This window comes from Cottoperca gobio, chromosome 8 (assembly GCF_900634415.1).
Source record: "Cottoperca gobio chromosome 8, fCotGob3.1, whole genome shotgun sequence".
Taxonomy (NCBI): domain Eukaryota; kingdom Metazoa; phylum Chordata; class Actinopteri; order Perciformes; family Bovichtidae; genus Cottoperca; species Cottoperca gobio.
In genome coordinates, this window is record NC_041362.1 from 892,485 (window position 1) to 915,244 (window position 22,760).

Genomic DNA, 22,760 nt, shown 5'->3' on the forward strand with positions numbered 1-22,760 from the left:
CCTTTTCATGTGACAGTGATATATATGCAGGTAATTACAATTGGCTATGATGGATAGTGCTGTCCCATTTACCATGATTGTCCTTTGATTAAACATGTTTCAGAAATCTCAAACGTCAAAAACTATTACAAAGTCGCAGGAGGAGTTGCTTCTCCGGTTCTTTATGCTAAACGATATGACCGCACCGCTAACCACGACTGTATGAATCTCTCCTTTGTGTTAGAAACTATCCAGAATCCAGATCATGTGAACACACATGCCGTGAAATCTGACAGTATGTACTTACGAACTGTGTGTGCCGTGTTTATGCCGATTAAATCTCTCAGCATGGCTTCAGTCAGACAGACAGGTTCCACAGACCTGTCTGTCTGACTGAAGCCTGGCAGAACAGTGACGGGTGCTTCAAAGACTTGATGACACAGCCGGCGAGTCTTCTGTCTCTGTCTGTGCAGGAAAACAAAATGGAGACAGCCTTCCCGAACGCCCTTTAGTTAGTTATTCGATGGTCTTGTTGGCGTATACCTAAACATTATTTAGTTTTAACCCGAGTCCCTGTTAGACCCCTGAGACACATTTATCTCCACTGTCATCGTGAGTAACAATTTGTTCTAAATTGACCTCCCTTATTAAATAAAGGTTATGTGGAAAATAGAAATGTGAAAAGAAATGCTCAAGGTTGTTCTCTGAAAGCTTGGCTGGTCCTGAGCCAGCCGCGCAGGAGGAAGCCAAAGAGTTTCCTGAACTAAGAGGACATCCGCCTTAAAGTCTAATTGTTCTGATGAGAGGGATGCCTCAGCCAGCACTTTTGATTAAGTGGAGTGATGGAGGCGATAAAGGCCGACTGGCATGTGGCGCTGGACCATTAATTGGGTAAAATGAAGCAAAGTTCACTCGTGGCTGGGTGGAGATCCTCCTGTCTTATATTTTACCCTCCGAGAGCAGCGAGACGAGACCATATCAGTCATCATCTCATCTCAGCGCCGGCTCCATGTGTCTTCCTGCTGTAGCCATTCATAGACTGACACATGCTCAGAGTGCGAACAAAAGCGAGGGCAGAGGCAGGAGCATTTCTGCTTCAAGAGTTTCACATTTTCCTCCTCGGCCGACGTTTAATCGCCTCGTTCTTTTTCATTCTTTTGTATTTATGCTGCTGGACCCAAACGTTTTCCCCCGCACCTCCTGCAATATGCACAATTCAATATTTGTACTTACAGTAGTGTATGTAATAAGCAGATTGGATTTCATTTTCCTTCGGAGACACACCAACAAGTTACAATTCAGTTTAAAAACAATAACTGGGGAGAGGAGAAGGCGAAGGCACCTCTGAAGCTCTGCAGGGCATGAGATGTAACTGAGTTTACAAACCTCAGGAAGGAGGAAAAAAGCTCCTTTCTTCCAATTGTGGTGACGTATGGCTGTTTCGTGTTCAGCTTTGAGAGATGAGCCCCGGCGTCTTCAAAATCCCCTCTGGCAGCTCAAAAGAACAAGTCTCAACACTCTCTGCACACGACACTAAACATAAAATATAAACAATAAAAGTAGACGTGCACGTTGTGAAACACAAGGGTCATATCTTTGTCAAAAGCTCGTGCAGGAGCCAACGTCAGCCCCGCAGAGTCATTCTGGGACACGGGGGTTGATGAGGAATGGGGTCGTTTGTGCTGGAGAGGAGGAGGAGGCAGCGTCTGCACGGAGGAGAGGATATTATAAGTGCAGAAGAAGATAATCCTCACAGCCAACTGCATAACACTGCAGTTACCAGTGTGGACAAGATGCTTCAATTCCCTTTCACTTGTTTTTTTAAAACTCATTTGATGAACATTGAGTTCAAACCCATGTTTCTTATGAGACTATAAACATGTATGTTTGATGTGTGATGCTGAGACTGGGGGGTGAAACAGGTGCAGGTGGAGGTGGGGCTTTTACAACTCTACACAAGCAGCAGTGTTGTGATGCAGAGCAAACAGGAAGTGAGCAGAGCAAGAGACCATCACATAGACTCAGTAGTACAGGTTGTACTAGAATTCAGGGCCTTTATCTATAATAAGTAATATTACAATATTATCTTTGTATCGTCGCACATGTTACACAGCAAAGCACAGAGAACACTCTGCATTTACCCATCCTAGTATTAGGTAGTGTGTCCTGAATGCAAAACCTTAAGAAAACTATGTAAGTATTAGCAGCTAAATGTACTTAAAGTAAAAGTAATGATTGTGCAGTAAATGTTATATATTATATCTGATGTTCCTGCTGCATTAATGTGTGTGTTACATGTTCCTGTTACATTAATGTGTGTGTTACATGTTCCTGCTGCATTAATGTGTGTGTTACATGTTCCTGTTGCATTAATGTGTGTGTTACATGTTCCTGTTACATTAATGTGTGTGTTACATGTTCCTGTTACATTAATGTGTGTGTAACATGTTCCTGTTACATTAATGTGTGTGTTACATGTTCCTGTTACATTAATGTGTGTGTTACATGTTCCTGCTGCATTAATGTGTGTGTTACATGTTCCTGTTGCATTAATGTGTGTGTTACATGTTCCTGTTACATTAATGTGTGTGTAACATGTTCCTGTTACATTAATGTGTGTGTTACATGTTCCTGTTACATTAATGTGTGTGTTACATGTTCCTGCTGCATTAATGTGTGTGTTACATGTTCCTGCTGCATTAATGTGTGTGTTACATGTTCCTGCTGCATTAATGTGTGTGTTACATGTTCCTGCTGCATTAATGTGTGTGTTACATGTTCCTGTTACATTAATGTGTGTGTTACATGTTCCTGCTGCATTAATGTGTGTGTTACATGTTCCTGTTACATTAATGTGTGTGTTACATGTTCCTGTTGCATTAATGTGTGTGTTACATGTTCCTGTTACATTAATGTGTGTGTTACATGTTCCTGTTACATTAATGTGTGTGTTACATGTTCCTGTTGCATTAATGTGTGTGTTACATGTTCCTGCTGCATTAATGTGTGTGTTACATGTTCCTGTTACATTAATGTGTGTGTTACATGTTCCTGTTACATTAATGTGTGTGTTACATGTTCCTGCTACATTAATGTGTGTGTTACATGTTCCTGTTACATTAATGTGTGTGTTGCATTAATGTGTGTGTTACATGTTCCTGTTACATTAATGTGTGTGTTACATGTTCCTGTTACATTAATGTGTGTGTTGCATTAATGTGTGTGTTACATGTTCCTGTTACATTAATGTGTGTGTTACATGTTCCTGCTACATTAATGTGTGTGTTACATGTTCCTGTTACATTAATGTGTGTGTGTTACATGTTCCTGCTGCATTAATGTTTGTGTTACATGTTCCTGTTACATTAATGTGTGTGTTACATGTTCCTGTTACATTAATGTGTGTGTTACATGTTCCTGTTACATTAATGTGTGTGTTACATGTTCCTGTTACATTAATGTGTGTGTTACATGTTCCTGTTACATTAATGTGTGTGTTACATGTTCCTGCTGCATTAATGTGTGTGTTACATGTTCCTGTTACATTAATGTGTGTGTTACAAGTTCCTGTTACATTAATGTGTGTTACATGTTCCTGTTACATTAATGTGTGTGTTACATGTTCCTGTCACATTAATGTGTGTGTTGCATGTTCCTGCTGCATTAATGTGTGTGTTACATGTTCCTGTTACATTAATGTGTGTGTTACATGTTCCTGTTACATTAATGTGTGTGTTACATGTTCCTGTTACATTAATGTGTGTGTTACATGTTCCTGTTACATTAATGTGTGTGTTACATGTTCCTGTTGCATTAATGTGTGTGTTACATGTTCCTGTTGCATTAATGTGTGTGTTACATGTTCCTGTTACATTAATGTGTGTGTTACATGTTCCTGTTACATTAATGTGTGTGTTACATGTTCCTGTTACATTAATGTGTGTGTTACATGTTCCTGTTACATTAATGTGTGTGTTACATGTTCCTGTTACATTAATGTGTGTGTTACATGTTCCTGTACATTAATGTGTGTGTTATATGTTCCTGCTGCATTAATGTGTGTGTTACATGTTCCTGTTACATTAATGTGTGTGTTACATGTTCCTGTTACATTAATGTGTGTGTTACATGTTCCTGTTACATTAATGTGTGTGTTACATGTTCCTGTTACATTAATGTGTGTGTTACATGTTCCTGCTGCATTAATGTGTGTGTTACATGTTCCTGTTACATTAATGTGTGTGTTACAAGTTCCTGTTACATTAATGTGTGTTACATGTTCCTGTTACATTAATGTGTGTGTTACATGTTCCTGTCACATTAATGTGTGTGTTGCATGTTCCTGCTGCATTAATGTGTGTGTTACATGTTCCTGTTACATTAATGTGTGTGTTACATGTTCCTGTTACATTAATGTGTGTGTTACATGTTCCTGTTACATTAATGTGTGTGTTACATGTTCCTGTTACATTAATGTGTGTGTTACATGTTCCTGTTACATTAATGTGTGTGTTACATGTTCCTGTAACATTAATGTGTGTTACATGTTCCTGTAACATTAATGTGTGTGTTACATGTTCCTGTTACATTAATGTGTGTGTTACATGTTCCTGTTACACTAATGTGTGTTACATGTTCCTGTTACATTAATGTGTGTGTTGCATGTTCCTGCTGCATTAATGTGTGTGTTACATGTTCCTGTTACATTAATGTGTGTGTTGCATGTTCCTGTTACATTAATGTGTGTGTTGCATGTTCCTGTTACATTAATGTGTGTGTTGCATGTTCCTGTTACATTAATGTGTGTGTTACATGTTCCTGTTACATTAATGTGTGTGTTACATGTTCCTGTTACATTAATGTGTGTGTTACATGTTCCCGTTACATTAATGTGTGTGTTGCATGTTCCTGTTACATTAATGTGTGTGTTATATGTTCCTGCTGCATTAATGTGTGTGTTACATGTTCCTGTTACATTAATGTGTGTGTTACATGTTCCTGTTACATTAATGTGTGTGTTACATGTTCCCGTTACATTAATGTGTGTGTTGCATGTTCCTGTTACATTAATGTGTGTGTTGCATGTTCCTGTTACATTAATGTGTGTGTTGCATGTTCCCGTTACATTAATGTGTGTGTTGCATGTTCCCGCTGCATTAATGTGTGTGTTACATGTTCCCGCTGCATTAATGTGTGTGTTACATGTTCCTGTTACATTAATGTGTGTGTTACATGTTCCTGTAACATTAATGTGTGTTACATGTTCCTGTAACATTAATGTGTGTGTTACATGTTCCTGTTACATTAATGTGTGTGTTACATGTTCCTGTTACATTAATGTGTGTGTTACATGTTCCTGTTACATTAATGTGTGTGTTACATGGTCCTGTTACATTAATGTGTGTGTTACATGTTCCTGTTACATTAATGTGTGTGTTACATGTTCCTGTTGCATTAATGTGTGTGTTACATGTTCCTGTTGCATTAATGTGTGTGTTACATGTTCCTGTTGCATTAATGTGTGTGTTACATGTTCCTGTTACATTAATGTGTGTGTTACATGTTCCTGTTACATTAATGTGTGTGTTACATGTTCCTGTTACATTAATGTGTGTGTTACATGGTCCTGTTACATTAATGTGTGTGTTACATGTTCCTGTTATATTAATGTGTGTGTTACATGTTCCTGTTGCATTAATGTGTGTGTTACATGTTCCTGTTGCATTAATGTGTGTGTTACATGTTCCTGTTACATTAATGTGTGTGTTACATGTTCCTGTTACATTAATGTGTGTGTTACATGTTCCTGTTACATTAATGTGTGTGTTACATGTTCCTGTTGCATTAATGTGTGTGTTACATGTTCCTGTTGCATTAATGTGTGTGTTACATGTTCCTGTTACATTAATGTGTGTGTTACATGTTCCTATTACATTAATGTGTGTGTTACATGTTCCTGTTACATTAATGTGTGTGTTACATGTTCATGTTACATTAATGTGTGTGTTACATGTTCCTGTTACATTAATGTGTGTGTTACATGTTCCTTCTACATTAATGTGTGTGTTACATGTTCCTGCTACATTAATGTGTGTGTTACATTAATGTGTGTGTTACATTAATGTGTGTTACATTAATGTGTGTGTTACATTAATGTGTGTGTTACATTAATGTGTGTGTTACTGTTCTGAGCCTGGATAGAATATCTCTGAATGAAGTCAAAGCAGTGATGTTGTTTAGCCGGAGCGTCGGTCCACTCACCATGTGAGCAGGAAGAAGGCTTAAGAGATTCTTCTTCTCATAATACACGTCAAGTCCTTATTGCGTCTTGGTTATTAAAAGTAAATGTTATATTGACATTTCAATCACTCTGCTTTATTGCTTTCTCCAGGACACTGACGGGAAACGCTTGTTATCTGAGGAAGTTTTCTTCTTCTTCTTTTTCGATTACATGCTAAGCTCATATTGGCAGAGCAAAGATCATCTATGGAGGGTGTTTGTATCTTGTCCTTACGCTGCGTAATTAGGTTTCCATGAGAGCTTATGCGACTCACACTGGAGAGTCTCTGGGGAGAGTTCCACTGCACACACACCGTGGGGGAAACTCAACAATGTGGCCAGGGGATTTTCCATTTCCTACTTTCTGCCTCTGCAATGCATATCCAAGTGAAAGATGATGTTTAATTGGAAATGTGTCTCGAGCAGCAAGTCTGTGTGTGTTTACCAAACCCTCAGCATCTCTCCCATCCTTAATAAAGCACCGCTTCCTCTCAGTCTCTGCCCAGTGACAGTTCCTAAAGCTGTGACATTTATTTCCAAATGGTAATTGATTCAGAGGAAGCTGTTAGTATGCAGCTACAATTTAACAACTCTCCTCTCGGGGGCTGAGGGAGGGATCAAGCCCGGGAAAGGAGAGACAAGATGTTTTTTAGCTGTTGTTGTTTTCTGTGTTTTAGGCAGCTCCCCCCGCCCCCCCGCTCTTCGAGATCAGAGAAAAGATTGGAAAAAGAGAGGTGGCTTGTCTTCCACGTTGTGCTTCCCGGCTCCACACACACACACACACACACACACACACGCGCGCACGCGGCTCGTGCAGAGGGATGCTGCTGTGGCTGTTATTGATTGGATGCTACTAACAGAATGGACTTTGTCACAGGCAGTGCTCTGCACTCAGGCTGCAGGCTGTGTTTACTGGTCTTACCTGCGAAGTCGAGCCACCAACACCACAGCGGACAACAACAACAACAACACAAGGGAGCAGCGAGCAGCAGTAATCCTCCCCAGATACTGTCAGGCCTGCTGAACAGAAATAATGGCATCACATCCAGCGTGCTGACTGCATGCAGGCTCCGCAAAATCGCCACAGTTGTCACTCATGATTAGCGCTTGTGAGCACCGGCCACGCACGTTGAAATTCTAGCACACTGAAGGAGAACGAATGAAGCGATTACTGGCCGTATAATGTGACCTCTAGCTACTGTCGTCAGGGATTATTGTGCCTGCTTACAGTGTGTGTTCCTTCAACACGCATGAAGATAATCGCTTATCATGAGAGACACTATTAAGGAAAACACCAGAAACCTTTGCAGAAAAAGAGCAACCGCTGCGCCCAAGGATCATTCTGTTCATTACAGCAACCCAAGGCTTCTCTTCAAAGCAAACAATCGCCGAGCATTCAATTTGAAGTTGTGCCGGAGCAGAGGTGAAATGAGTTTAGCTGCACAATCTCCGCTAAACAAGACGAATACACTGTTTTCTACAGTTTACAGCCTTTAATCGAGTCTCCTGCTGATCATTAGTGCTGAGAAGTAGGAAATCATCAGCTCTCTCAAGGCTGTTTCTTCTGGAATCGTTCATTACTCTCTCTCAGGAACATGCACACCAGCATGATAAGGATGCATCGTGACAGGAAGTTTCTCCTTTACTACAAATAAAACCGTCTTTTTGTTTGACGTGTCGAGCAGACATTTGCTACAATCTCACTCTTTAAACTTTATTTGTCCACCAACTCTGACGGCCAGATGTCTCATAAATACGTGTTTGTTCGTCAAAAGACACCTGCGATGATGTGATGTACTGACACACACACACACACACACACACACACACACACACACACACACAGTCTGCTCCTCGGCTTCTGTTTTGATATTTAATTTGCAATCATGTATCTCCTCTGAGAGACTCCCTCTCCTCCTGCACTGACATGTACCTGAAGTTCACGCCCTGCTTTTATGCAGCATCTAAAAACATTGAAACATAGAAAGATGCTTAAAGTTTTAATTTCCCCTGACCCTCCTTTGTATTCTTTAAGAATGTGTTGAGTATTCTTTAAGGTGCGAATCATACAGTCACTCGGGGCCAACTTAGAAGTTTAAGTGTATCTAAGATTCCCTCCCATGCATCACAGAGCAGTGAGGTGTGTCAAATACAGACAAATTACAGGAATCCACGCAGCAACAGGTCTCCGGCTGCTCAGATGCGCCGAGATTTCTCTTTGATTCATCCGGTCGGATGGCTGCTCTTCATCCCCTGAGACATCAAACATCTGAAGCTTTTATTCCTTTAATGTCATCACAAAAACATTTAATCACGCAGTAAATACTTATAAATACGTGTCTCTAAAGAAATGTGCAATATTGTAAAAAATCAATGATAACTTTTACCAAACCCAAAAGTGGAAATGTTTCCCCGTGGGTGCACAAGGCTCGGCGTGCAGGAGTCCAGTGGATTGCTTCATTGTTCAAAGTCGAGCGTGTTGTCGGTGGATGTTGGGCTCTACCGAGGCCCTAACCTTGTCACCAAGCTGTCCCAACCACGTTCTGTTGGTTTCGTCCCACGATGACCTCCATCGCACGCTGGGGAGGTTTGCAGTGGAGTGTGAAGCAGTGGCCATAACTTCTTACCCTTTTCACTGTACAAGCAGCAAAGTATCAAGTTTGATGCGTAACCTTAAGCGTCTCCACTTGAAGTCTGACTCGAGCTTGGATGATCCCTCGAGGAGGACGTCTTTGCCCAAAAAGGTCGGGTTATGAAACAAAAATAAATGCTTCATAGGATGTGTTGTGTCAGAAATCAATAGTGTTTATCAGTTTTCTGAATACTGGAAGGCGTCTCTCCTGGAAGACATTCATAGTGTTGCACTTGGTCGTTCGCATGGAAAGTGACAGAAATTGTAGAATAGAAAAAAAGCGAGTTTACAAGAGAGAGAAGGTCACACCCTGGTTTCTTTTCTCACCTCTGCACAGCTGACCAATCACAGTGTGAAGTGGGTGTGAGAAACACATTGTCACTTTCTAAAGGTTGCAGCCATTGTTGGTTGCCATTGGTGGAGCATAATCCATTCCCAACGCTCCCTTCAGACCTTAATCCCCTTTTACTTGGAAGCATGTCTTTATCCTGATAAAGGACGTACAATTACGATCTCAACGTCTTATTTATGTACATACTCCGCTCTGATTGGACGGTTCTTACATTTCTGTTGCATTTCAGTTTGTTTTCCGAGCACAGAATAGTTTTGTGGCTGTTTCTTTTTAAACTCTGCCAAGCAGGTTTAGTTTTCTATTTGTTTTTTTGGGTTTGTTTGTCTGTTTGTCAGCAGGACACGGGAGAAAAACTACCGGCCCGATTTTCATGAAACCTTCAGGAACCGTGTAGGATGGGCCTTGAAGAACCTCAATACGTTTTGGAGCAGATCCGAATAGCATGGCGGACACATGCATTATTTTTCACTTCGAGAAAGCTTGTTTTTATTTCTGTTCTCTTGACACTTTAATGTATTTAAATGTCATTTTTATAATGTGTTTCTTTTGCACTATGTGCTTTTAATGTTTTGGTAAAGCACTTAGATCGCGCTCTCCCAGTCTTTAAAGGCATTAAATGTTGTTAAAAGACGACAACGCTTGTTTATGGGTGTGGTTAAGGTGGAGCATGAGGTTGACGGGTGGATTGTTGTGGTTTCAGAAGTGATATGGACCTCATACTGGACTGTGGTGGTAAAGGACGAGCTGACCATGGATTCCCAGAAAACTTCAACATAATTTTTTCTTGGGTTGACATAAACCCTGTAGTGTGAGAGGAGCACTCTCCGTGAAAAAAAAGGGCAACAAATGTGAGATTTACCTCATTTACATAATATTTGGTAAATAATTCAGGGTCTCTCCCCTGAGGGACTAAAAGTCTTGGTGACAGGTGAGTCGGTAGAGTTGAACAAGCTCGGTCATAGAGCACCGCCACTCTGTCATCACTCTGAATATTATCTGTTAACTGCAATAATTTGTTCTGCCTCAAGAGAGTCTTGTAATTAATAAATAACATTTTGCAATTAAAATTGTCAATCAAAACCATTTTTTTTCTCTCCCCACTGTAAAAAGCTGTGGATGTGGAAGTGATCACTGACATACAGTATGTTTTAATTTTCTATACAGAAAGGACATTATGAAATAATAAAACATATGGATCAAAAAAGTTAATAAATGAAGCAAGAATTTGTGAAATAATTGAAGAAATGATCTAAATTAAATTAAATGTTACTATATTTTATTATTCCTATTGCGATAATAAAGTTTTATTAGATATATTTTTTATTTCATATCAAGTTTTATTTCATGGCGTCACTTTTAATGAGCGGTGTTTTTCCCGCCCTCTTACTTTTCGGCCAATCACACGCCACCTCTAAAACTAGCAAATACAACAACTGCTACAAAGTTAGCCAGTTAGCTCCTGTTAGCTAGTCCAACGTCAATGGCTGCTGTTAATCAACACAGACACAGTAAGTACTGTAAGACATCATCAACTTTGACGCATTAGCTAAACATGGCTGCTGATACTAGCTACCTAGCCAGGCTAGTTTTTAAGCTTGTGTTAATACCCAGCATCAAGTGAAGAGTCAGTGTTAGCAGTGTTAGCTAGCTCCTTTTAGCTAGAGCAACCACAGAGAACGGAAGGAGGGACATCTATGCTAGAAGCTGCTCTTCACTTTAATGCGGAATAACCCAGATTAGTTAGCTAATTAGCTAGCTAGTCGTAGCATGTGTAGCCCTCTTAAACACACAACTTTACCTACTTCCAAGGTGAATGGAGGACATTTATTTGTGATTATTTATTTCATATTTATTCATTTTATATTTATTTAATTCATATTTATTTATTTAATATTTATATATTTGTTTACTTAATATGTATTTAATATTTATTTTATATTTATGTAATTAATATTTGTTTATTTAATATTTATTTAATTATTTAATTAATTAACATTAAACACTTTTGGGCTCCCTACCTTATATCACTCATCATCCACAGTATGCTTTAAACTCTGATCACTTCTAGATTCGGGATATCTCTGCAGACCTCTGCAGGCTTGATGTAAAGTATAGAATATTAAGGGTCCACTTTAAGTCAAGAGGCACAGTATGGCGCATCAGACGCCTACAAGGTCGAGAGGATATGAGCAGCGTGGCCCCTTTACTGATACACAGTCCCCAAAATGGTGTTAAGATTCACTTTGCATCGAGTGCTGAGCTTTTGAAACATGTCGAGACCGCCTGGCTCATTAACAAAGGCGGCGGCACGGACCCTTGAACAGGGCCGGTGTCAGAGGAGAGCAATTCCCCTCTGCACCAGAACTGGGGCAGACATTTTGGTTGGTGCTCTGAGCTAAGCCAAATCAAGACCCACATAAAAATCCCTGATTGAAAGACAAAATATAGACCAACTAGATACTAGAGAGAGAATGTGGGGCAAATATCCGTGATACTAATCAACGTGACAATTACAAGGCGAGTGCTTTCAAGAGCCTCCCGACTGCGGTGTTAAGAGCGGCTCTACTTTCCCCGTGTGATTGTTTTGTGCTGTTGGCGTGGAAAGCCGCCTGCGAGCTCCAGAACTCTCTGTGTCATTCATTATTTCATTGTTCTGTGGAAATATGGTCTCATTATTCTTCAACCAATGTCGACCCCGTCGTTACCTGTCACTGCTTTTTGCTGAGGCCAGCTTTGCGCACTCTGAGCTGTTAAACACTAATGGACAATCGCTCTTCCCTTTGTGCTCAACATGCCATCTGATGTGCCATTTTGACTGACAGAGGAATGGAGGGCCAATTTGCAAATGCTGACTTCCAGAGCATCCAGTGTGGAAAGACATTCATCAAATGCTCTGTGCCCTTTCTCTTGTCTCCTTGTCATATTATCTGTACAGCGCTGTGGGAGTTGATCACACTTTATCTTAAGGCCTGCATGAGTAGATCACATGGTGGGTGCAACGTACGGGTGGGCAATTAAAGTCCACTTCCTCTTCTGTGGGAGATAAAGTGCAGCTGAAGTCCAGAAGTATAAAGCAGCCAGGAATCATTGTTGATCTGTAATGTTTTATGTGTACAGTGTCTAAGATACAGATTAGCTTTAGGTTCCCTTTAATGCAGTCGACTCACAACCCGAATACAAAGTAGCTGAGTGAGTAACAGGTTGATTTATTATTGATTAATTTTTCAAAACCCGACGAGGTAAAACTATCCAGTATCTTATAAGAGCTAAAAATATAAATCTCTTTTTGTTAATATGATTGATGATTGTCGTCGTTGCTATTGTCAAGATCGCATTATCCTCATAGACGTCACCATTGACGTCATCAGTACTAATGGCTCTTTTTAAACCATCACGCTGTATTCTGGCAACTTAATTCCCTTTGTATGACACATCTCAAGTCAAGGTCCACTTCCTGTCCTCTTGTCTGAGCTTTTAAACACGTATGACTCAGCGAATTCAATCCATCATGGAGGTGAGGAGCTGTGGTGAGCCAACAGGAGGTTGTAGACGGAACAGGAAGCTTCCAAAGACACCATGAAAGTCTGACTCAATGTTGGGAATAATGATGCACATGACTTCTACAAATGACCTTATGTTAGAACGTCACTGTGTGTAGCTTCAACAAGGAGCTGAAATGAGATGAAACTGAATATTAATGCCACTTGGAGACGGTGTGGAGACAAGGAAAATATGGTTTTCACAACTGCAGAGCTCCACAACATATGTTAAGGTGTCAAGTAGTGAAGAAACTCATCTTTCAGCCAATCAAATGGACTCGTTGTTGCCAGGTTGGGCCACTTTTAAGTAAATATTGTTGTTTTTGGCAACTTTTCGTAGCATTTTCCACTTAAGAGATCAAATATCATCACTTTGTGCCACAAGGGGCTACGTGACACCTCTGTGCTACAAAGGTAATAACAGCGTTGACGAGGTCAAACAGCGTTCACCTTCATCAAACAGCGCTCATTCTGGCGAAGACAAATAAGTCTTGGCAGTGGGTTTTAGTCGGCACACCAGATGGATGAGCTTTGACACCGCGGATAATAACAGAGTGAATGAGGACAGGGGAGCCGAGGCAATGACAGCAAAGTATTTGGAAGTCAATTTGATTTGGTTTCCTTTGCACCGTCAAATTACCTGACCTGTGTTTTAATGTGCTCGTTTTCACCATCTGGTTCAACCAGATTTACCAGAACACATTTGTGAATACGATTAAATCTCCATTACAATGAGAAAAGACTCAATGTTCTCCTTGTAATGCCCTTGTGGAGACGGACTGTTGCATTATGGGAGGAACGGGTGAATTAATTGATCCATAAATGAACTGAATGTTGATGTTGGATGAAACAAGACGACGTGTTCGATGTACGTTTCATTCAAAATGAGGATTTTGAGAATAACTCCATGATTCCCAAGAGTCAAGTGAAGTTTAGGAGTAAAGTTAATGAGAATTAAGTCACGAAAAGTCAAATATCTGAGTTATATTATGTCAGAACTCTGAAAATAAAGTTGTAATCAATCAATGTCTAATATTAAAATAACATTTCAGATTTAAAGTCATGACTGAGAGTGAATTCTTAGAAAAACATTTGTGTTGTTAGAAAATCAGAGAATAAAACCATGTTTCTATAAAAAGCAAAATTTCACTAAAAGACTCAAAAGTCTGACATTTAAATCGGAATTTTCAGAATAATGTAATTATGAGTGGATGCTTGAGATAAAGTTGACATTTTTAGATACATTTTTCTCATAACATTTAAGAAATAATCTATATTCAAGTCAGAATATAGTCCCTGATATCAGAACTGTTCTCCCCACAGCCCTTTATACACATCCAGTAATAACTACTCTTACTTTGAAAGTCAGAATTTAAAAAAACAACCCAATTGACAATTTTAAGCAACCAAATCCTTCCACCTCTCCCTCTGCACCTGCATTTCATTTATACTTCTGAAGTAAACCAGCACGGGCGTGCTTTCACATTTGCCTCAACACACACACACACACACACACACACACACACACACACACCACACACGTGCACACTGCAACATAGAGGACGTGATTGGTGACTTGTGAGTGGATGCAGCTTGCGTGTGCACTGATGCGTAAATGTACACCAGCAGCAGCGCCTCGCCTCGTACAGACAACTTCTACTACACTGTTATCTTTCGGGGTTTTTCCACCTCCGCGAGGTATCGAGTAGAGCAGCATAGCAGCATAAGACCAAAGCATGGGGGGGGGGGGGGGATGCCGATTGATAATTAACTGTGGTACCTGAATCGGTGACGTGCGTGGAGGGTAGGGGGTGACGAGAGGGAGAGAGAGCGAGAGAGAGAGAGGGGGAGGGAGGCGGGCCGGAGAGGAGAGAGAGGTCTTGCCTCTTGTCTTGCTGAAGCTCTTTGATTCAGTGGCAGTGGCTGAGACAACCCCGTTACCGGCCACCGTTAACCCGGTAAGTCCTCCTCATCTTCTCTCTCTCTCTCTCTCTCTCTCTCTTTATTTTATTTTAAACAAAGTCTTGTACTTCCTATCTATCACAATAGAAGTTAATTCTCCGTTTCCACTCTGGAAGGCGGATAAAAGAAAGTTTATGCGTAAAATATATATATTTTGTATCCATGTGCAGTCCAGGAACACTGACTGTAGCTACACTAAACAGAATATCCCGTTTAGTGTTTGAGGTGTTTAAAATAGAAAAGCTTTCTTTTACTTTGTGACACGGAAGCTCCTCTCAGCCACATGGAGACCCGGGCGCTGTCCGTGGTGCTGAAAGTGCACGCAGCTGTAGAATCAGTCCAGTTGTTGCCAATTATGGATCCACATTCGTCTAAAGCATAAAGTTTCTCGAGGATACTTTGCCTAACATAAAGTCCTGGTATACCGACTGAACCCCTCTGTACACATCTCTCTTCTCCACAGTGTAACTACGAGCTTCGATCATACTCAAGATCAACAGCTCATGGTGAAGATTTCCCCGCAGGACATCGCGTCTTTATCGCGTCTCTGCAGCGCAAATCAAAGAGGACATTTGGCCAAAGCGAACTTTTATTTAGGAAAAACGCATTCATACTGGATGGCAGCAAAGTCACAAGATGCTTTGTGTGTCTGATGAGCGCAACACCTGCCAGTCATATAGAAGCGTCAGTGAAAGCTTGGCACATAAAGGAGTACCTGCGATGAAGAAACCCGCAAGAAGCTCCACGCGGTAAGAAGTGGAAGAGTGATATCCAGAGCAGACAGAAGAGAGAGGAGGCCAAAGAACAAACACCAGCGCGTCCTCAAATGATGGGGATAAAGCACCTTCTGCTTCTTTTGATTTACTTAGACCCGCTGAATGTCCTGTGCGCCGCCACCACCAACAAAAGGAGCAAAACCCCGCCGAAGAGGAACTCAAAGGTGAAGGAGGTCAACGGCAGCACCACCGCGCTCCCGCTGGCCGCGGCCGTCCCGGGGAAGATCACCCAGGTCCAGGCTCCCACGGTCCAGCACGACACCTGCCTGGGCTACTACGACGTGAGCGGGCAGTACGACAAAGAGTTCAGCTGCAACAACACCGACCACCGCTTCTGCTGCGGCAGCTGCTTCCTGCGCTTCTGCTGCGCGGACCGGGGGAAGCGGCTGGAGCAGAAGAGCTGCACCAACTACAACACGCCGGACTGGATCAAAACCCAGCCCCCTTCACCTGCGCCAACAGGTGACACGTACGACCCGGAGCTGGACCAGACCAACACCACGGTGTACATCACCTGCGGGGTCGTAGCGCTCATCATCGCCATTGGGATTTCTGCTAAAGTTGCCTATGATAAAGCCACCAAGCCCCCTCAGGAAATGAATGTGCATAGGTAAGATTTGATTTTGTCATTTTTTTATAGAATATGAAACGGTATAAAATGTCTTCAGAGCATGATTTCACACCATAAAGGTTAATGTATGTAAGTGTGCTGTGAATCATTTTTAATAAGAAAAAAGGTCTATAATCTGTAGAATAACAGTCACAACACTGCATATATATATATATATATATATATATATATATATATATATATATATATATATATATATATATATATATATATATACACACTGTCTGGCATTTTTGAGCTTGTAAACTTGGAGTGTAAAAGTGAAAAACCGTCCTAGTGAATCAACTGCAGCCTCAATATCATATTTCTATTGAAACTCCTGACCTTTAACACATGCCATTACTCCCCCCCCCTCCCCCCCTCCACCGCCAGAGCCTCCCCGTCAAAAAATGTCAAGATTGTATACATTTCTATGGTGCACATCCCGTTCTGTGTCAATCCCAGGAGGGGAGCGGGTGGGATTCTGTGTCCGTTCAACCCCACAGGGAGAAAGTAAATGCCACTGAAAGCCATAATGAGATTCACCCGGATGGGAGTGGACTCTTTTTTTTAAATCCTCAAGGCACCAGTAGTGGTCAGTGAATTGCTCGATGAGTGTTAAAGCAACATAAAAACACATCCTGTGGCCATTTCAGTCACCAGCTGAACAAATGGCTCCTTAATGATGTCGGGAGCAGACGTGAGGAAACATACTTCCACCATTATCAGGAACACCAAGTGGTTTCTTAATGTCTGCAGTTATATGTTATCTTGTGTCCTGGAACAAACCCACCACAGAGCCTTGCTTCGAGTCTGTCTTCATAGATTCAACCCTCAAATGACCAAATGATGTGCAGAATATCCCGTTTGAAAGTCTGCTGGAGACTCTTGATAAGCTCCACGGTAGAGTATGTTAAGTTGTTCTTGATGATGTTAAATATTCATGACAATCAAAGTTAACATCTCTTTAGGACTGTGTGGCTGTAGTTTGATTGACAGTAGTTTAAAACATAAGCAAACAGCCTCATAACAGTCAGAAGATTTTGATGTGAATGATGCAAAATGTGAAGTGTGCTGAAGAATGTGACGCCATCTTTTGCATCTGAGCCCCGCCCAAATCAAAGCAGGCAAAATCAAGAATAAATGAACATATCAGGGCCTTTAAGTCATGTGACTTGAGCTGATCATTGATGATTCATTAGTTACCATTTTACACTAATAATGCCAAACATGTGGTCGTCCTACCTTCTCAAATGTGAGGATTTGATGCTTTTCCTCATCTTTTATTATAACACACTGAATATTTTGAGGTTTTTGGAATAAAAAGAATCATTAGTTGCAGCTCTAGTGGAACCACGTCAGTGAAGTTTAGTGTAATGTGTGGGAAAGCCAGATCCAAGGTGGGATTTTCGTTTTAAGTATTATTTTTTAAATGTGTGAGGCATTGACACATGTTCGGGTCGTCTCAGTGCTTTCATCCGGTTCACTTGAACTTCCTCGCGCAGCTCAAAGATCTGCAGAATCCGCACTGAGCAGGTATTGAAAATGTATAAATGGGTTTTGAATTTGGGGTTAGGTCTGACTAAAATTGCATGTTATCCACGCGCTGGTGAAGAAAAGAAACCGTCACTTAGTCATCGCTCTTATCCGAGAGTCACTTGAGTGACCTGCCATCAACCAGACGGCATCCTGGAGCAGAGGAGGACATCTCGCGTTCATTTAACCACACGAAGATAATTGAGCATTGTTATGCCTCGGTCATGAAACTGGCGCCTGCTGCTTTGAAAATGTCAAAGAGGATTACTCATTACAGAAGCACAGACACAAGTTCTGGATGATAACCTGCTGCAGCACAAAGGAGCTTCTTTAGGAGATCGTTTATAGATTAAACTGAAGCTCCAGTGATCGCTCTACGCGCCTTTTCAAAGTTGGCACAGTCAACTTTTAATATCCTTATGGACTCATGAGACTTTAAAATACAAAATTTTTCATTTGAAACAACAAAGCTCATGATGCAGCACTTTCTCCATCTCTGCTCTGAGAAATGAGGAGATGGTGAAGGCTTCTCACTGAGCTTCTATCCTAGCCATGGGGCGTACTTTCAAGTGGATCTGCTTAATGCCACCACTTCAATATGAGCAGGAGCCATGAGAGTTTAGAGCGAGGTCGATTAAAGGAGGATGCATCGCTTGCTGGGTGCTCAATAGTATTTCTTTTTATGATTTGTTTATTTTCACCGACCATTTGGTACATAGAGCTGTCGTAATGATGTCTGCTGGAATAGAGCTCAGAGGCTGGCAGCAGACATTTATGCTGACAGCCGTGACCAAAAAGAAGTCGTGGAACACGGGATTAGTTGCTCCTAAAAGTGCTCGCTCCTCCGATGTAATTTAGACGCTTACCTCTGCGACCGAGAAAGGACTGTGAGCAGAATACTGAGCTGTTGGCAGACCTTTGCGGTTTGGTCTGTGACCTTCACCGAAAAACAAGAAATGCAGAGTGTGAGCTAAAGCCAGTGGTTTGAACAGCCTCTATTGATCACCTTCTGCAGAGCCAGGTGGGGAGAACAATGCTTTGTTCTCAGACTGCAGGACTGAGAACCCGAGTTAACATGCGAGACGACTGATTGAGCAAATTAGCAGCAGAATAACTGAACGGTAAATGCAGAAGGAACAAGAAAAGACCACAGTTTGTATTAGAAGTTAGGATTTATCACAGAAATGTCATCAGCTTAATGGCAAAGTTTATCCACAAACTATCTGTTTCATTCTGCTTTTGATTACATTCACCGCTCTGTTGGTCTTATCTTAAAGGGATAAGGCTGGTGGTACTATATATATATATATATATATATATATATATATATATATATACTATATATTTTCAATAAATCCCAAGAAAAGAACAAAACCAACCACGTGAGTCCGTCTCTGTCTGATTTCCCCATTGGTTCCAACTGAAGACGTACAAACGGATCACTGATATATAATGACATGTTTTTGTCATTTTAACAAATGTTAATCAAACAGGAGTAAGTGTATTTGTTGGGGACTATTTACACGGCGGATTAATCCACATTTGGTGCTGCAGCAGCAGGACGGTGTGTGTGTGGGATTGAGTCAAAACAAAGTGTGTGTGTTTGTGGTAATGTCGTAACATGTCAGCAGTGAAGCTCATTGAACGGAGAAACAGAAGATATATTCATTCAGTGCCGGCTTTTATCTTTTCGTGGACTTTTTTGACCGTATGAAAAATGTGGAATATCACTAATTTACTGTTCTGAGGATGAAAGCTTATGTTGTAATAACAGAGTCCTGCTTCTCTGTAAAGTGTGGAGTTCCCCAAGGGGCCAGTCTGGGCCCATTATTGTTTCCAGTTTACATGCTTCTCATTTAAAGGCTTTCAGGACATAAAAACAAAATCAGAATTGGCCAATATAGCGTTATAACAGATGTTTTAAACTCTCAAATTAGGTTTAAAAACAGCATTTCTGACAAATATTCCTGCAGTTTCAATGTGAAATCAAAAGTTGTTTGTACCTGTGGTCTCCTTTCTTATTAAAGCACATCCTGAAAACCACTGTAGCTCCTGCAGCACATGACAGAGCAGTCAACTGGGACAAAGCAAAATCAGGTCGCCATTGGCTGCGAAAAGAAACGGCGAAAGTGTGCTCATCCTTTAAGGGAAAGGCTATAAATATACTGTGTATCTCCCAAAGTCACAGAGTTATGGGAAAGTGGAATATGTTGCTTTAGGTTGACATTGACATAGTTAAATTCTCATTTCATTTCCTTTAAGAAAACGCAGAGCTGGCACTCCATCTCACAGGCTGACACTCTGCCTCCCCAAGTTGGAATTGGTGCTGGTGAAATATTGCTTTTGCTGTAGTTAGTGACTTCAAAGAAGAGACACTGACTTAACTCCTAATAAATGTGCCTCGAGCTGGAGTCCGGCACACATAATAGGACTTGTCTGCACCTTGTGTACTATTGAACATCTAACTCTCTTGTGACTCTGGGTGTAATAAGCATTTCCTCTCAGCCTTGCTCCACACCGCTATGATTCAAATTGGAGCAGTAGCTAAATATATTAGGAAGACCTTTAGGGGAATGATGAGGAGAATGTTAATAATTGGAAAAGAGGAGCGTTTCAGTTTTTAAAAAAAACAATTTGTTTGTGTGATTTCTTTCCAGAGCCCTGGCAGACATTCTGAGGCAACAAGGACCGGTTCCAATATCTCAGTATGAACATGAAAACATTGCAGCGATTGATGGCTCACCCAAAGACGAGACGCCGGTCAGAACCTCGAAGAATCACTACACCCCCGTTCACGCCAAGCCATCGAACCATGGTAGGTGACTCTGCTTTTATACAGAGGTAAAGGACACGTGCGTGTTCACTGCATTCCCATTTAAAGAATCCAACTATATGTTATTACTATGCTTAAGTGTGGTAAAGAAAGACCCCCTTCGCTTCCCTAAACATTCTTCGATTGATGGACGAAGAGCTTTTCTCCTCAATCTTTCTTAAGAGGAAACACATTGAGAATTAAATGCAAGGCCCTGGCTGCATTCTCATCTCGCTCACGCTGCGGTCCCATAAGCCTACTCAGCATTGGCTCAAAATTGAGATGCAAATTATCATCTTCTGCGGGAGACGCAGGCGTTTTGTCCAGAGATAATTCTGTCGTGCGACACTGTTTCTCCTACTTTTATCCGGTCGGTCTCCAGATCCCTGCTCCAGGGATCAGCTCGTTTGCTAAGTGCCCTAGTATGGTGTCCCAGATTCAACAGTGTTGTATTTCACTCTTGTGTCACCCGGCCTGCCTCCACCCTCCTCTCCACCACCACCACCAGCACCATGGAGAGAATGTGTCAGAGGAGAGCTGATACAGACTGTACTGCAGGATGTGAGCAACTTTTCTCACTTTTCTGCAGCAGAATGACTTTTTTAACTCGTGTAATAAAGCTGCCTAGCCATTTGGAGATTGTTCTACCGAAGTTCATTACTCCATTCATTACTCCCTGCTTGGTTAAAGGATCATCACTTTCATAGAAACCATGTTCCCTACTCTCTACTCACTTTCCTAAAGTTTTACTGCTGATGTTTGTGCATTGCCAAGTTTCAAAATGTCAATTGAGAACTGGGAGGAAAGTTTGAGAATTGGGAGCTATTGTACTTAATAACCAAACCAGCGAGTTTCTTTAGACGGGAACATTTGACACCTTTTATGTCCAATCAGTGTTGATGGTAAATGCATTGAAGCAACGTATTCCTCAGTTCGTTCGTTGATCTAATCTACTTTCAACTAAAGCACATTATGAACTAAAATGAGCGGGATCTTATGATATATATTATCTGTTGTGAAAGGCCCATCTTTGAGTCTAGCGGGGCACTGAGTTATATTATCCAAATGACTTTATATTGAAAGTATATATTGTGATTTACTAAATGCATTGGACCAAATGAAGTTAATGTCAATAAGTCAATGTAAACCCACAGCTCATCTCTCGCCCCGGGGCCCCAGCGAGTTTCATTCTGGCCCTGAGCGCCACCTAATAGAACGCATGTCAGCTTACTGACCAAACTGATTGACAGCCGATTTAATGGAAAATGAAAATGTGGAAACATCAAAGCAGTGAATGTTCAGCAACAAAATCTAAATAACCAATACCAAATAAAATACAATTCCACCCCTCCAAATCATTCACATAAAACCTTGAAGCAAAGACATGTTTTTTATTTCCTTTTGTCCAGAGCTGGAATGCGTCTGCATGATTTGTGCAGTTTCTTTTATTACTTTCTGAAATGAAACTCTTTGCCCTCTAACATTGTCGCATCTCTGAGGAGGAATGGCGTATACAGAAAGGAACAGGGTTTGTTATTCAAACTTACTTCATGGCCTTTTAGATTTTTGTAAATAGTACTTTGGCCTGGTGCAAATTTCTGTGCAGTCATAGTTTCTTAAAGCTCAACATATTTATAATGCAATTTCTGGATGTTATGCATCTTCAGCTCAAGACGTTGTTGGGCTTCTCTTAGAAGATTTCAAAGTTACTACTGCTACTACCACAGTACAGTATGTGGGACTGAATGTGTGTCTCTGGAAGGCCATTTTGTTACTGTCAATGAAGAGTGAGGACAGTTCTGAACATTTTGTCAAGTTCTTACTTACTTTAAATGGCCGTTCACGGTTTAAAACTCTGTTTTAGGGTTATGGTTAGGGTTACGTTTAGGTTAAGGTTAAAATAAGGACTGATGACAAAAGACAAAAGTAAGTTTTCCATACTGAAAGCTAAGAAATTAACCCCCAATTTAAAACATTACATTACAGGGAGTTACAATATGCAGATGATGTGTCTGTTTTTATAGATACTGTAAAAGCAGAATAGATGAATAGCACTTGAAGTGCATTCTTTTTCTTCTTTATTGTATAGTAGCACTGCTTGTTTATATTTTATTTAACTAAATATTTAGCATTGCTGGCCACTTAGCAGGTAAACAAATCTTTTTGTAATTGAAGGCATCAAGGTTAAGTTAAGGTTTCACGCTGTCAGTATTTACTTTGCCCTTGAGATCTTCATTAAATAGAAAGGTTTGGCTAATACAAGGGTTTACATATATTAAAAAA

The 22,760-nt window shown here is 40.9% G+C and overlaps 1 protein-coding gene across 3 annotated transcripts in view; it reads left to right on the top strand.

Annotated features, from left to right (window-relative positions):
* Positions 1–14,647: 14,647 nt before the first annotated feature.
* The window catches only part of LOC115012802 (shisa family member 6), a 60,999-nt gene continuing 52,886 nt past the window's right edge, over positions 14,648–22,760 (top strand). For all 3 annotated transcript variants that reach the window (XM_029438602.1, XM_029438603.1, XM_029438604.1), the window contains exons 1-3: positions 14,648–14,739; positions 15,207–16,129; positions 20,323–20,480. In XM_029438602.1, coding sequence (XP_029294462.1) covers positions 15,570–16,129; positions 20,323–20,480 — 718 coding nt within the window. In that variant the 5' untranslated portion in view covers positions 14,648–14,739; positions 15,207–15,569. The remainder of the gene's footprint in view (positions 14,740–15,206; positions 16,130–20,322; positions 20,481–22,760) is intronic.